At 45.7% G+C, this 12,401-nt stretch overlaps 1 protein-coding gene across 1 annotated transcript in view; it reads right to left on the bottom strand.

Annotated features, from left to right (window-relative positions):
- Window positions 1-12,401, bottom strand: part of DCDC2B (doublecortin domain containing 2B) — a 39,943-nt gene that overhangs the window by 22,357 nt on the left and 5,185 nt on the right. Inside the window, exons 2-6 of the mRNA XM_063140755.1 lie at window positions 9,073-9,130; window positions 6,988-7,064; window positions 5,232-5,363; window positions 3,024-3,170; window positions 2,507-2,546 (exon numbers count right to left, since the gene is read on the bottom strand). Of these exons, the coding sequence (XP_062996825.1) occupies window positions 2,507-2,546; window positions 3,024-3,170; window positions 5,232-5,363; window positions 6,988-7,064; window positions 9,073-9,130 (454 nt within the window). The remainder of the gene's footprint in view (window positions 1-2,506; window positions 2,547-3,023; window positions 3,171-5,231; window positions 5,364-6,987; window positions 7,065-9,072; window positions 9,131-12,401) is intronic.

The raw sequence follows: 12,401 nt of genomic DNA, 5'->3' as shown, positions 1-12,401 counted from the left end.
GGAATCCACCCTAAAGCATCCCTGACAGATGGTTGTCCAGCTGCCTCTTGAAGGCCTCTAGTGTGGGAGAGCCCACAACCTCCCTAGGTAACTGATTCCACCGTCGCACTGCTCTAACAGTGAAGAAGTTTTTCCTGATGTCCAGCCAGAATCTGGCTTCCTGTAACTGCAGCCCATTATTCCATGTCCTGCACTCTGGGAGGCTCGAGAAGAGATCCTGACCCTCCTCTGTGTGACAACCCTTTAAGTATTTGAAGAGTGCTATCATGTCTCCCCTCAATCTTCTCTTCTCCAGGCTAAACATGCCCAGTTCTTTCAGCCTCTCTTCATAGGGCTTTGTTTCCAGACCCCTGATCAACCTGGTTGTCCTCCTCTGAACATGCTCCAGCTTGTCTGCATCCTTCTTGAACTGTGGAGCCCAGAACTGGACAGAATACTCTAGATGAGGCCTAACCAGGACCGAATAGGGAGGAACCAGTACCTCACGCAATTTGGAAGCTATACTTCTATTAATGCAGCTCAAAATAGCATTTGCCTTTTTTGCATCCACATCACACTGTTGGCTCATATTTGGCTTGTGATCTATAACAATTCCAAGATCCTTCTTGTTTGTAGTATTGCTGAGCAAAGTATGCTTGTGCAATTGGTTTCTATTTCCTAGATGTAGAACTTGGCATTTACCCCTATTAAATTTCATTCTGTTGTTTTCAGCCCAGCATATTCAGACTCTTTAAAAAAAAATTTTGAAAAGGACTCAGGGTGGTGTAGGAAAGGAACGGGGCCATTCCTCCCGGGGGGGGGAGAAAAGGAATGGGGCCATCTCTCCCTCCCCTTTTTAAAAAATTTAAACAGCCAAATCTCACAGTTCCGCATGGGGGTTGCCCAGTCCTCCCAAATTTATATTTGTTTCTGTGGAGGTCTGCAGATTTAGAGCATAAAACTTAAAAAAGGGGGAGAACAGCACTGTTCCTCCCCCCCCCCCCATTTTTATGATTTTAAAAATGTTTTGGGGCTTTTTTACAGCTGTGGATTCGCCTCTGCTGCCAAAAAAGTCGGCGTAAATGCCTGACTTTTTTGGAGCGGATGTTCCAGGGTTTGCCCCTCAATGGCTTCACCTTTGCAGCTATGTCATCTGTCCAAAGATGCGAAAATGCGCATTTTCAGCGCAGTAAACAGCCGTATGGACAACCCCCTGGTAAGGTGGCAGTTGCTGACTAAATATCTTCAGCCTGCACCCAAGGGACCCCATAAAAAGAGAATGCAACGAACTGTGACTGTAAAGTCAGAGTCCTGTTCCTTTGACATAGGTATGGTATAGGGCGAATGCAGCACCTATCCAAAATTTGCTTGCTCGTGGGCTTATGAAATACAAACTTTTCTTGTTTGCTTTGTAGTTTTAGTCTGTACATGAATCTATACATTAGTGTTTATTCCTTTTGAAAGAAAAAAATCAGAGAAGCTTGAGCTGTTTTTCTTGGAAGAGCTCCTAGTGCTGGCTGTCAAGAAGTGTCGTGCAGATATTCTGTTTTTTCTTAATGGCTTTTTTTCCCCAATAAGAAAAAAAGATGGAAGATGCCATAGGGAAACAAGGGGAAGCCTCAACCTGAAGACGACCGCGCCTGGGCTCCGTGGCCGAGGCCACGGGGGCTGCACAGTGGAAGCCCTACCTAGAAGCGCCTTCGGCCTCTCCTGTGCTCGCTCACTCGCCGCCACTTCCAATGGTTCACCTTTCAGGCCAGAGGGAGAGCTTTGCGAGATGAGGTTGTTTAAGCTGCTGTTTCCACCTCTGGTTTCCTTGCAGAATTAAGATCAGAACTGTATGTGGATTGTTTTCCTGTCCGGCCTTTCTGGTACATAACTGCGAGGTGGCGCTGTGGTCTAGCAGAATAATGCAACTACAGGGACTAGCACCTTGTTACACCTTCACAAAAAAATCTGGATTAACATTGCCCTGCTCCCCAATTGCTTTTAAAAACCGGAAGAGAAACTGGATAGTAGACAACGACAACAACTTCTAAAGTGAGGAATGTTGAGCACACAATAAAAGCCTTGTTTAGGAAAGCTCAAAGACTCCCAGGATTTTGGACTTCTGGCACATAGTCACATGGGGATGTTATCCTGAAGAGAAACCTGGGGCAAAGAGAGATTCCAGTCTCTAGTGGAGGGTGTGGAACATACAGGAATGTTTAACCATTGCTCCTCCATAACCCCTTGTTGATGGCACTGAGAACGTGAGGAAGCTATGGCAGCCTCCTCATTGAGATCTGGCAACATGAGATTTCAACCTGAATTTCTCTCTCCAAATGAAATGGCTGTATACCTCCCATTTCATCACACAGGGAAGTGGTTGCCCTGTTTTTGAAAAAACCTTACATGAGAAACCGTCCCACAACCAGTGGCTGAAATATACTTCTTTCAGCTGCAGTATCTCCTTACCCCCTTTTACAAGCATAACCTCTGATCAGTGCTGCCTCTAGGAAAGCCAGCCAAAACATCCACCACCTACCCCACGACTGTAGTTTCTTCTTCTGTTATTAGGAAGATTCCTGTAAGCATAGAAACAACAAATTCACTAGGCGCACAGTTAGGGATACTCCGTTCTAACTAGGGCTACATTTCGAACAAGACGCGCTACATACATTTAAGTCAGGTAAGCACCCCCCCCCCCCCGAGGGTTGTGCGTACAGGCTGGCGGCCATCTAAGCAACAGCACCTGAGTTGCCCCCAGTGGCCTCAATCCAGAGCCAGCGTCAAGGGTTGGCATGGCCACCTGCCTCCCACCCTGGCCCAGACCATGGTGAGAAGGTGAGCCCGGAGTGGGGGCGGGGCGGCATGGCCCCCTTGCTCCCTCGCTCTCGGCCTGTCGAGCATGCAAGGGGGAGCGGTGATGAGGAAGAGCAGCTGGTGACTGCGGGCGGGCGTGGTGAGAACGTAGACTCACTCAGGGAGGGGCCCCATGGAGGGAGGGTGCCTTGCCTACGGGCCATCGGAAACCTGGAGCCAGAAGGGCTTCAAGCACATACCGAAAAGGCCGGTGCCCTAGCTTTGGGGGCACCAACAATTCGAAGTAGGGCAGGCTTTTGTACTTCTCCAGCCCCACAGCCACGTAGTAGTCTCCGCTCACGAGATCCTCCCCACTGGAGACGCCGGCGCCATTCAGCTTGCAGAGCCTGGCAGGGAGTTGAGGCAATTGTGAGAAATTTTACTAAATCCTTGAACTACACAGACATCAGTCAGCTAAAACCGCTGGGGGAAAGCTTTAACTTTAGATACAAGAAGTGCAAAGTGTGTCGCTAGGACAGCCACCAAAATGTTGGGGGTTGACTGGAATTTTCCAGTTGCTAAGCAAAAGCTAGAAGTATCATTTTCTACTGAGAAAACTTGGCACACCGCCATGCCTTAAAAAGAATAGCAACAAGATGGAGCCTTGACAGATCTGATGTGTATAAAATAACCACTGTAACTACAGAACGGCGCTCATACTTCCTTGCTTGTATGGGCCTGAGGCAAATTGCATCAAATAAACGCGTTCTTGGAATCTTACCCACTTGTCCATCTCAAAATTGACTCTCGGCTGGACAATGAACTCCCCCCATAGGGAGGAGCAGCTTTCTCGTTCTTACCACAAAATGGGAACACACCTTAAGAGAAAGCGAGGCTGGTAGGGAAGAAATAAGGTCGACGCTGCATTCCTATACATACTTGCCTTGGAGTGAGCCGTATTGAATACAGTGAGTCTTACTTCTGAGTAAACATGCATAGGATTACACTGGGTTTGGTATCATGCCACCACCCTGCTTGATTCACAGAATTTTACAGGGGTTCCACTGTTACTATCAAGAATTAGTTATCTATTTAAGATTTCACAATGTTTTCAAGGCTTCACACAACACTCTATTTTACATCTTTCCTCTCACCTTAAAAATGCACAGATTGAACAGGTATCCAAACTTTAAACAAAAAATTGGATCAAAAATGTACCTGCCCAGTTTCAGTGTGATCTCTCACAATGGTAAACCATTGTGTTAGACAAGGAGCACAAACAATATGCTGGTTTTAAAATGCCATTCTCTTTGCTCTGGGAATGGTAGTCCCGTGATGGCAGTGAGCAATATAACAGAATTCCTAGCGTCCTTATTCAAGGCAATGAGTCTTGAATAAAGAAATTGTGATAGTTAAACTGCTGTAAAATCGAGATACATTTTACTGAAGAAATATTTATTAATTAATTAATTTTATTACATTTTGATACTGCCAAACAGCTGAGTATCTCTGGGCAGTTCACAATTTAAAGAGTATATTTTCATGTACGCATCAGGACCCCCGTCTTGACAGCGGTGCTTTGGTGCCATGAGGCCTCCGGCTCCCACACTTGCGGTCCTTCCTGGCATCTGCACGGGAAGGAATGCAAGGGCGGATTTTCCCCCGCAGCTACTGCTGCGCTGATCACCGGGACGGATGGGGGAGGAACGAGGCAGCCAGAGGAGGATGAGAGGGACGCAGGGCACCCAAACCATCTGACCTCCCTCTGGCTGCCTGTTCTCCCCTGCCCTTTTAAAAAACTATTCTTATCTGTATCTGCACAGCTTCGCAGATACAAATAAAATAAAAATCGGGGGGAGGAACGAGCCCTGTTCCTCTCCTCCCCCCACCCTGTTTTTATTTATTTATTATTTACCATGGGGCTCTCCTGAGCTCCTGGAGGTCTGCCTCCTTCCCTGTCCAGACAATAGCAGCCAACCAAGGGGTGCCATTGGCTGTAACTCACCTCTGCGGACAAAAAAGGCAGGGTAAGTGCCCAAGTTTTTCTCAGCGGAGTTTCTGGGGTTTGCCCCTGGATAGCTTTGCAATGGCAGCTGCATCATGTAGATGACCTGCCACTACTACGAATTCACCCTGGGCAAACCCATCATCTAGACAAGCCCTGGTATACATGAGAATGTTCTCGTAATCCTAAAACAGCAACCTTTGTGACATGGGCTAGAAAACCTTCCACATATTCCTGGAATTGGTCACTCAGCACCAGCAATGTCTCTTGGAAGGCAAAGCCACAATCGATACTGGAGCCAAATGACTCCCCATCAGGGCTCCAAACGTCATGCTCTCCTTTGGGGCAGGGCAGGATGCAGCCCATGTATAGCAGGCTGCACATTTGTTTTTAAACAGGAAACAAAAAGGAACAGAAAAAGGAAAGGATGCAGACAGATGTGGCGTTTGCTCAGGAGACTCACTTTTTGACAGCTCCACTCCGCAGGTTTGCCTTTTCTGACAAGAGGCTCAGGACGGAGTTCCATTCCTGCAGGGTGCTCTTGGAGAGGATCAAGCGGAAAGGGGGGCTCAGCAGATCCCCATTGCGGAAAACACTTTAATGAAGAAGAAGCAAAGCACGGGCCAGGTTGGGCAAAATTTACAGACTCCTGGATTTATAGCTCTAAGGGTCGCTTCAGACTCCGAAGGCTTTTGTTGTGCAGTCACCCTGCCCCATGCATGGAATTTCCTTGCGGGGTGGGTGGGGAGAGAATGATATTTTCTGTTTGGAAATCCACCCACCCTGGTCTTTTCCCACTCCTTCCCCTTCTTTTTACTTAGCACAAATCATCTGTTAGGAGGGAAAGATGGAACAGATGCCCAATGTAATTTGACTTTGTTGTTATTATTATTCCACATTTTTTTCCTCTTGCAAAGAACCCAACGCACATTACATGGTCCTCCTCCTCATTTTATCCTTCATTTTATCTTCACAACAACCCCATGACGTAGGTTAGGGTAAGAGTCAGTGAGTCTGGCCCAAAGTCTCCCCGTGAGCTTCCAAGGCCGACTGGGGACTAGAACCCAGATCTCCCAACTCCCAGTCCAACACTCTAGCCACTACACCACTGGCTCTCATTATTGTGATGTCACAGTCAGGTGGGTGCCAGTGCCATGCAGGCAGGAGGCAGCACTCAGCCTGCTGTGTTCAACCAGTTTTGGCCACATCCATACTCGGAAAGAAGCAAACAGTCTCTATTTTGATTTCTTTTCTTGAAACAAAAAGTCCTCACAACTCAGCAACAAATGAAGAATACCTTTTGCTACCTTGTGCTACCGTTTGCTTGCCCTTACTGCTCTTTTTAACTAATCTCTATAACTGAATCTGGGAACAAGTCCATCAGAACGGCAATCAGCCTTTCCACTGACAGCGAATGACATGGGCCAATTTTACTGGGCTGTTGAGAGGATCATTAAGAAGCATGTTCAGGTCTTAAAGAATTGCTACAACAGCCTTTCCCAACAGGGCACCCTCCAGATGTGTTGGACTACAACAGGGAGCCTTTCTATGTGAGCCATTTATTGTTTAATTGCTTGTGATTTTTCATTCACAGTAGTTTGCGGGTGCTTTATATGACATCCCCCCTCCTCCTCCAGGGCCTCTCCCATGCTTTGCAACCATTATTGTGTGTGTTCTCCTAATGAGGAAAGTCTGTTATATTTGTGAATGGTGGCATGAACCCCTGGTGTACCTGCACAATTTTGCTATACCACAGCGCCACCTGGTGGTTGTATAATGGAACACATAGAAAGGCAGAGAAAGAAAACTTCAGGGGAAAAACACATGTACAGGTGCCTAACTTAATCCCGCAAAGAATCCTGAAGCAGAACCTCAGTAAAGTGGCAGGTTAAAAGCCTCATGTAGAAAGGCCTGGCTGGCCTGGGAATGCTGGGAGTTCTAGTCCAACACATCTGGAAGAAACCAGATTGGAGAAGCCTGGGCTACAGAAACAGTAAGTAATCTGTTTTAAAAACACATAACCATATATCCCATACTCCAGCTAAAAATGGCTTCCATCCATACGCATAAGGACATAACTCAGGCAACGTCATTCAAACCAGTTCTGGCATGAAGAATCATGCAGGGTCTGTCTTTACCCTTCCCAAATATCCTCCCCTTTCAACATACTCATGCATTACTCCACTGCTTCAATAGGGACCAAGAAATAAGGTACTCACTGTATAATGCAGGGTAAGTTCACCTGCTTCCTCCATTGTGCTGAAACAGTCATCTTCTGGGGGATACCTGAATAGTGCTTAAGGTCAGAAAAACACCAGAATTATGATGGTTAACAATCCATAGAATCATAGAATAGCAAAGTTGGAAGGGCCCTACAAGGCCATCGAGTCCAACCCCCTGCTCAATGCAGGAATCCACCCTAAAGCATCCCTGACAGATGCTTGTCCAACTGCCTCTTGAATGCCTCTAGGGTGGGAGGATCAAGAAGAGATCCTGGCCCTCCTCCGTGTGACAACCTTTCAAGTATTTGAAGAGTGCTCTCATGTCTCCCCTCAGCCTTCTCTTCTCCAGGCTAAACATGCCCAGTTCTTTCAGTCTCTCCTCATACAACCTTGTTTCCAAACCCCTGATCATCCTGGTTGCCCTCCTCTGAACACGCTCCAGCTTGTCTGCATCCTTCTTGAATTGTGGAGCCCAGAACTGGATGCAATACTCTAGATGAGGCCTAACCAGGGCCTTCTCGTTTGTTGTATTGCTGAGCCAAGTGTCCCCCATCTTGTAACTGTGCCTTTGGTTTCTACTTCCTAAATGTAGAACTTGGCATTTATCCCTATTAAATTTCATTCTGTTGTTTTCAGCCCAGCACGCCAGCCTATCAAGATCACTTTGAAGTTTGCGTCTGTCTTCCAGGGTATTAGCTATCCCACCCAATTTTGTATCATCTGCAAATTTGATCAGCGTTCCCTGCACCTCCTCGTTGATATCATTAATAAAAATGTGGAAGCGCCCTGGGCCCAGGACTGAGCCCTGCGATATCCTGCACTGGATGCTTTACAAATAAAGGACAGTAACAAAAGACAGGGCTCTGCCCAAAGGAGCCTACAAACTAAATGCTGACAGAGGGAAGACCACATGAGGAGGAACGCCCCCAAGGCTCACAAGGGATGAACACAGGAAAAGTCAGAAGACAGATGCAACCCCAGGAACACTAGCGGGATTGATGTACCCGGGCAAAACAGAAGTCTCTTTCCAAACTCAGTCTTTGAAACCAGACTGCCCGAAATGAGCCCATTTTCCCCACCTTGAGCCCAGAACGATGGCCCCATGCACACAGGTGAATCGTGACCTTGGTATCTCTGCCCACCCACACCCTGTCCTAGGTGTGCTGCCAAGTCTTGTTGCCACCAACAAAGGGGCCTTTTTCACAACGGCTTGTTGTGGGCCCGGGGAGGAAGAGACAAATCGTTGCTAGGGCTACTAAACCTCTCTCTAAACACAGCAGGTCACAAAAGCTGGATGGAATGAATACAGAGGGCTCCACCCAGCTGACAGGCAGGGGCCACCAGAAGGCCCGGCTCTGCCACTGCAGATCAACTCTCCTGGGGTTCACCTTCACAATTCAGTCCTACATCTTCAATAGGTGGTCCACAACCAGGCTGGGTTTCAAACTAAGTAGGCTCATAACAAGGTGTTGTTGTTCAAAAAAAGTAAAGTAAAAAAAATGGAATATATGTGGTCCATCAGCCTCCCCCAACCTGAGATGTGTTGGATTACAATTCCCATCATTGGCTATGATTGTTGGGGTGATGAGAGTTGGGGAAGATGGGTGTACATAATTAAGATTGGCCCTGTTCAGAAGACACCTTCAACCATGTTAACAAAAAAGCCTTAACCACTGTGGTTTAAGGTGCCTTCTGAACAAGGCCATTGTGTCCCACGTTAACCATATTGGGGATAATGGCAGGTCGTAGGACTGAAACAGCTGAAAGTTCTGTAGTCAACTTCCTTTGAGGGGAAATTCCTTCTAGCTGGCTCCTACCAGCCCCTCAAACAGTGCTTTGGAGGAGTGGCAGAAGCCTCATTCTTCTGGGAAGGAGGTGCACGACGAGGAGAAAAAGGCAGAATTTCTGCAGAAAGCCCTACCAGTCAAAAGACACTGTGTTGTTATGCTGTCTTTTTATACCACTTATAAATATTATGAGATTGTTCTGTGAGACCCATTTTATACTGCTCACAGATTAAAGCACCACCAGCCTGCTACCCCTTCAAACAGAAAGCCTTTTCCTCTCCCCATGGGGACTCACCTGCGCTCCGTCTTTTTTTCTGTTCCTGTTCAACTGCTTCATTCCAGAGTTGAGATAGCTGCGGGAAGAATGTTGACAGGGTGAGCACATGAGGCCAGGTAATCTGTGTAGAGTTGGACTCAAATCTAGGGCAACCATATGGAAAAGAGAACCGGGCTCCTGTATCTTTAACATTGCACAGAAAAGGGAATTCCAGGAGGTGTCATTTGCATGCATACAGCACCTGTCAAAATTCCCTCTTCATCACAATTGATAAAAGCTGCAGGAGCTATACTAGAGTGAGCAGATACAAAAGAGGGCAGGGCTCCTGCAGCTTTAACAGTTGTGATGAAGAGGGAATTTCACCAGGTGCTGCATGCATGCAAATGACACCTGCTGAAATTCCCTTTTCTGTGCAACTGTTAAAGAAGATATAAAAGCTCTACATAAACCCTACTTGGACACTCACACAGCTACCAATAGGCAAAAGGCATGTAGGATGCAAATGGGTCTTCAAAGCTAAACAAAATGCAAAGGAAGAAATTAAACAGACTGGTTGCCAAAGTCTATTCCCAGGAATATGGGAAGAACTGAGATGACTCATTTGCCCCCGTAGTGAAGTATACTACAATAAGGACTGTTTTAAGCACAGCAGCTTCAAGAAAGACGCAAGTTGAACACCTAGATGTTAAGACTGCATTTTTACATGGAAAACTTAAAGAGGACATCTATATAGAGCAACCACCTGGATTCAAGAAATCAGGAGACAAACCGCTTGTATATAAACTACAGAAAAGCATATATGGCCTGAAGCAATCTGCAAGAGCATGGAATGAAAAACTTAATCAAATCCTTATCAGAGAAGGCTTCAAGCAAGGCCAAGCTGGCCCCCGTCTCTACACACAATATAGAAATAATAGATGGACATACATACTGACATATGTGGATGACCTTATTCTGAGCTATGAAGATGAAGAAGACCGAGGAAATTATAGATCATTTGAATCGAGAAATAGAAGTGAAAAGACTGGGAGACATAATCTACTACCTTGGAATTCAAATAGAAAGAGAGGAAGATGCAAGTTATCTCCTCAGCCAAAGACAAAAGATCCATGAACTGCTAGAATGCTTAGGACTCAAAGACGCCAATGCAGTAGCCACACCAATGGAGACAGACTTTCTAAAAGGAAATGAACTCCTACCACAGACCAACCAGTACAGAACAGCTGTGAGAAAGCTGCCCTTGTACTTGGCCACCACAACAAAGCCAGATATAGCTGCAGCAGTAGGTATACTCTGCAGAAAGACTAATGCCTTCATCCCACGTACCCTTTTATTGTGGTTCTCCCACGAATTATCCTACTTCGTTTATATAGTGCTTACATACCGTATGAAAACTTGCAAACTTACACCTCTCCTGTAGCGCATTGCGGTTGAGGGGGTAGGATTGCAGTTTGAGATTGATAAACAAATGGTCAAAGAACACCTAATTTCCTTGAATGAGTTCAAATCTGCAGGGCTCGATGAACTGCATCCTAAAGTAATGAAGGAGCTAGCGGAAGAACTCTCAGAACCTTTGTCTTTTATCTTTGTGAAATCATGGAAGACGGGTGAGGTGCCGGACGACTAGAGGAGGGCTAACGTTGTCCCTATCTTCAAAACGGAGGAACCTGGGAACTACAGACCAGTCAGTCTGACATCCATCCCTGGGGTAATTCTGGAGCAGATTATAAAGAAGTCAATCTGTAAACACCTTCAAAACAATGCAGTGATCAATAGAAGCCAACGTGGATTTGTCAGGAACAAATCCTATCAGACTAATTTGATCTCATTTTTTGATCGGGTAACCTCCCTTGTGGACTGTGGGAATGCTGTGGATGTCATATAGCTTGACTTCAGCAAAGCTTTTGACAAAGTGCCCCATGATATTCTGATTAACAAACTAGCTAAAAGTGGGCTAGATGGAACAACTATTAGGTGGATTCACAGTTGGCTACAGAAATACTCAAAGGGTACTTATAAATGGAACCTTCTCAAACTGGGGAGAGGCAACAAGCGGGGTACCACAGGGCTCAGTCCTGGGCCCAGTGCTCTTCAACATTTTTATTAATGATATGGACGAGGAGGTGCAGGGAACGCTTATCAAATTTGCAGATGACACAAAATTGCTAATACCCTGGAAGACAGACACAAATTTCAAAGTGATCTTGATAGGCTGGTGTGCTGGGCTGAAAACAACAGAATGAAATTTAATAGGGATAAATGCCAAGTTCTACATTTAGGAAATAGAAACCAAATGCACAGTTACAAGATGGGGGATACTTGGCTCAGCAATACTACAAACGAGAAGGATCTTTGAATTGTTGTAGATCACAAGCTGAATATGAGCCAACAGTGCAATATGGCTGCAAGAAAGGCAAATGCTATTTTGGGCTGCATTAATAGAAGTATAGCTTCCAAATCACGTGAGGTACTGGTTCCTCTCTGTTCAGCCCTGGTTAGGCCTCATGTAGAGTATTGCATCCAGTTCTGGGCTCCACAATTCAAGAAGGATGCAAACAAGCTGGAGCGTGTTCAGAAGAGAGCAACCAGGATGATCAGAGGTCTGGAAACAAGGTCGGATGAGGAGAGACTGAAAGAACTGGGCATGTTTAGCCTGGAGAAGAGAAGATTGAGGGGAGACATGACAGCACTCTTCAAATACTTAAAAGGTTGTCAAGCAGAGGAGGGCCGGGATCTCTTCTTGGTCATCCCAGAGTGAAGAACACGGAATAATGGGCTTAAGTTACAGGAAGCCAGATTCTGGCTGGACATCAGGAAAAACTTCCTGACTGTCAGAGCAGTATGACAATGGAACCAATGACATAGGGAGGTTGTGGGCTCTCCCACACTATTTATTTATTATTTATTTATTTATTACATTTTTATACCGCCCAATAGCCGAAGCTCTCTGGGCGGTTCACAAAAATTAAAACCATCATAAAACAACCAACAAGTTAAAAACACAAATACAAAATACAATATAAAAAGCACAACCAGGATAACTACAACTAGAGGCATTCAAGAGGCATCTTGACAACCATCTGTCAGGTATGCTTTTAAGGTGGATCCCTGCATTGAGCAGGGGGTTGGACTCAATGGGGTTATAGATCCAACTCTATTATTCTGTCATTCTGATTCTGATTCTATAGAGATCATTATTTACATGTCAGGAAAACAGGAGGTGTGATGCAGCCTTAAGGCAAGACACGGACCCCCACCTAATCCAATAATTCCCAGTAAAAATACTTAGTGTTTTTGTAGTGCTATCAAATGTTCAAATCACATTATCTTATTAAAACCATTAAAAT

This window comes from Elgaria multicarinata, chromosome 13, assembly GCF_023053635.1.
Source record: "Elgaria multicarinata webbii isolate HBS135686 ecotype San Diego chromosome 13, rElgMul1.1.pri, whole genome shotgun sequence".
Lineage (NCBI taxonomy): Eukaryota > Metazoa > Chordata > Lepidosauria > Squamata > Anguidae > Elgaria > Elgaria multicarinata.
The sequence above is the reverse complement of the archived record's forward strand: the minus strand, read 5'-3'. Positions and strand labels throughout refer to the sequence as shown.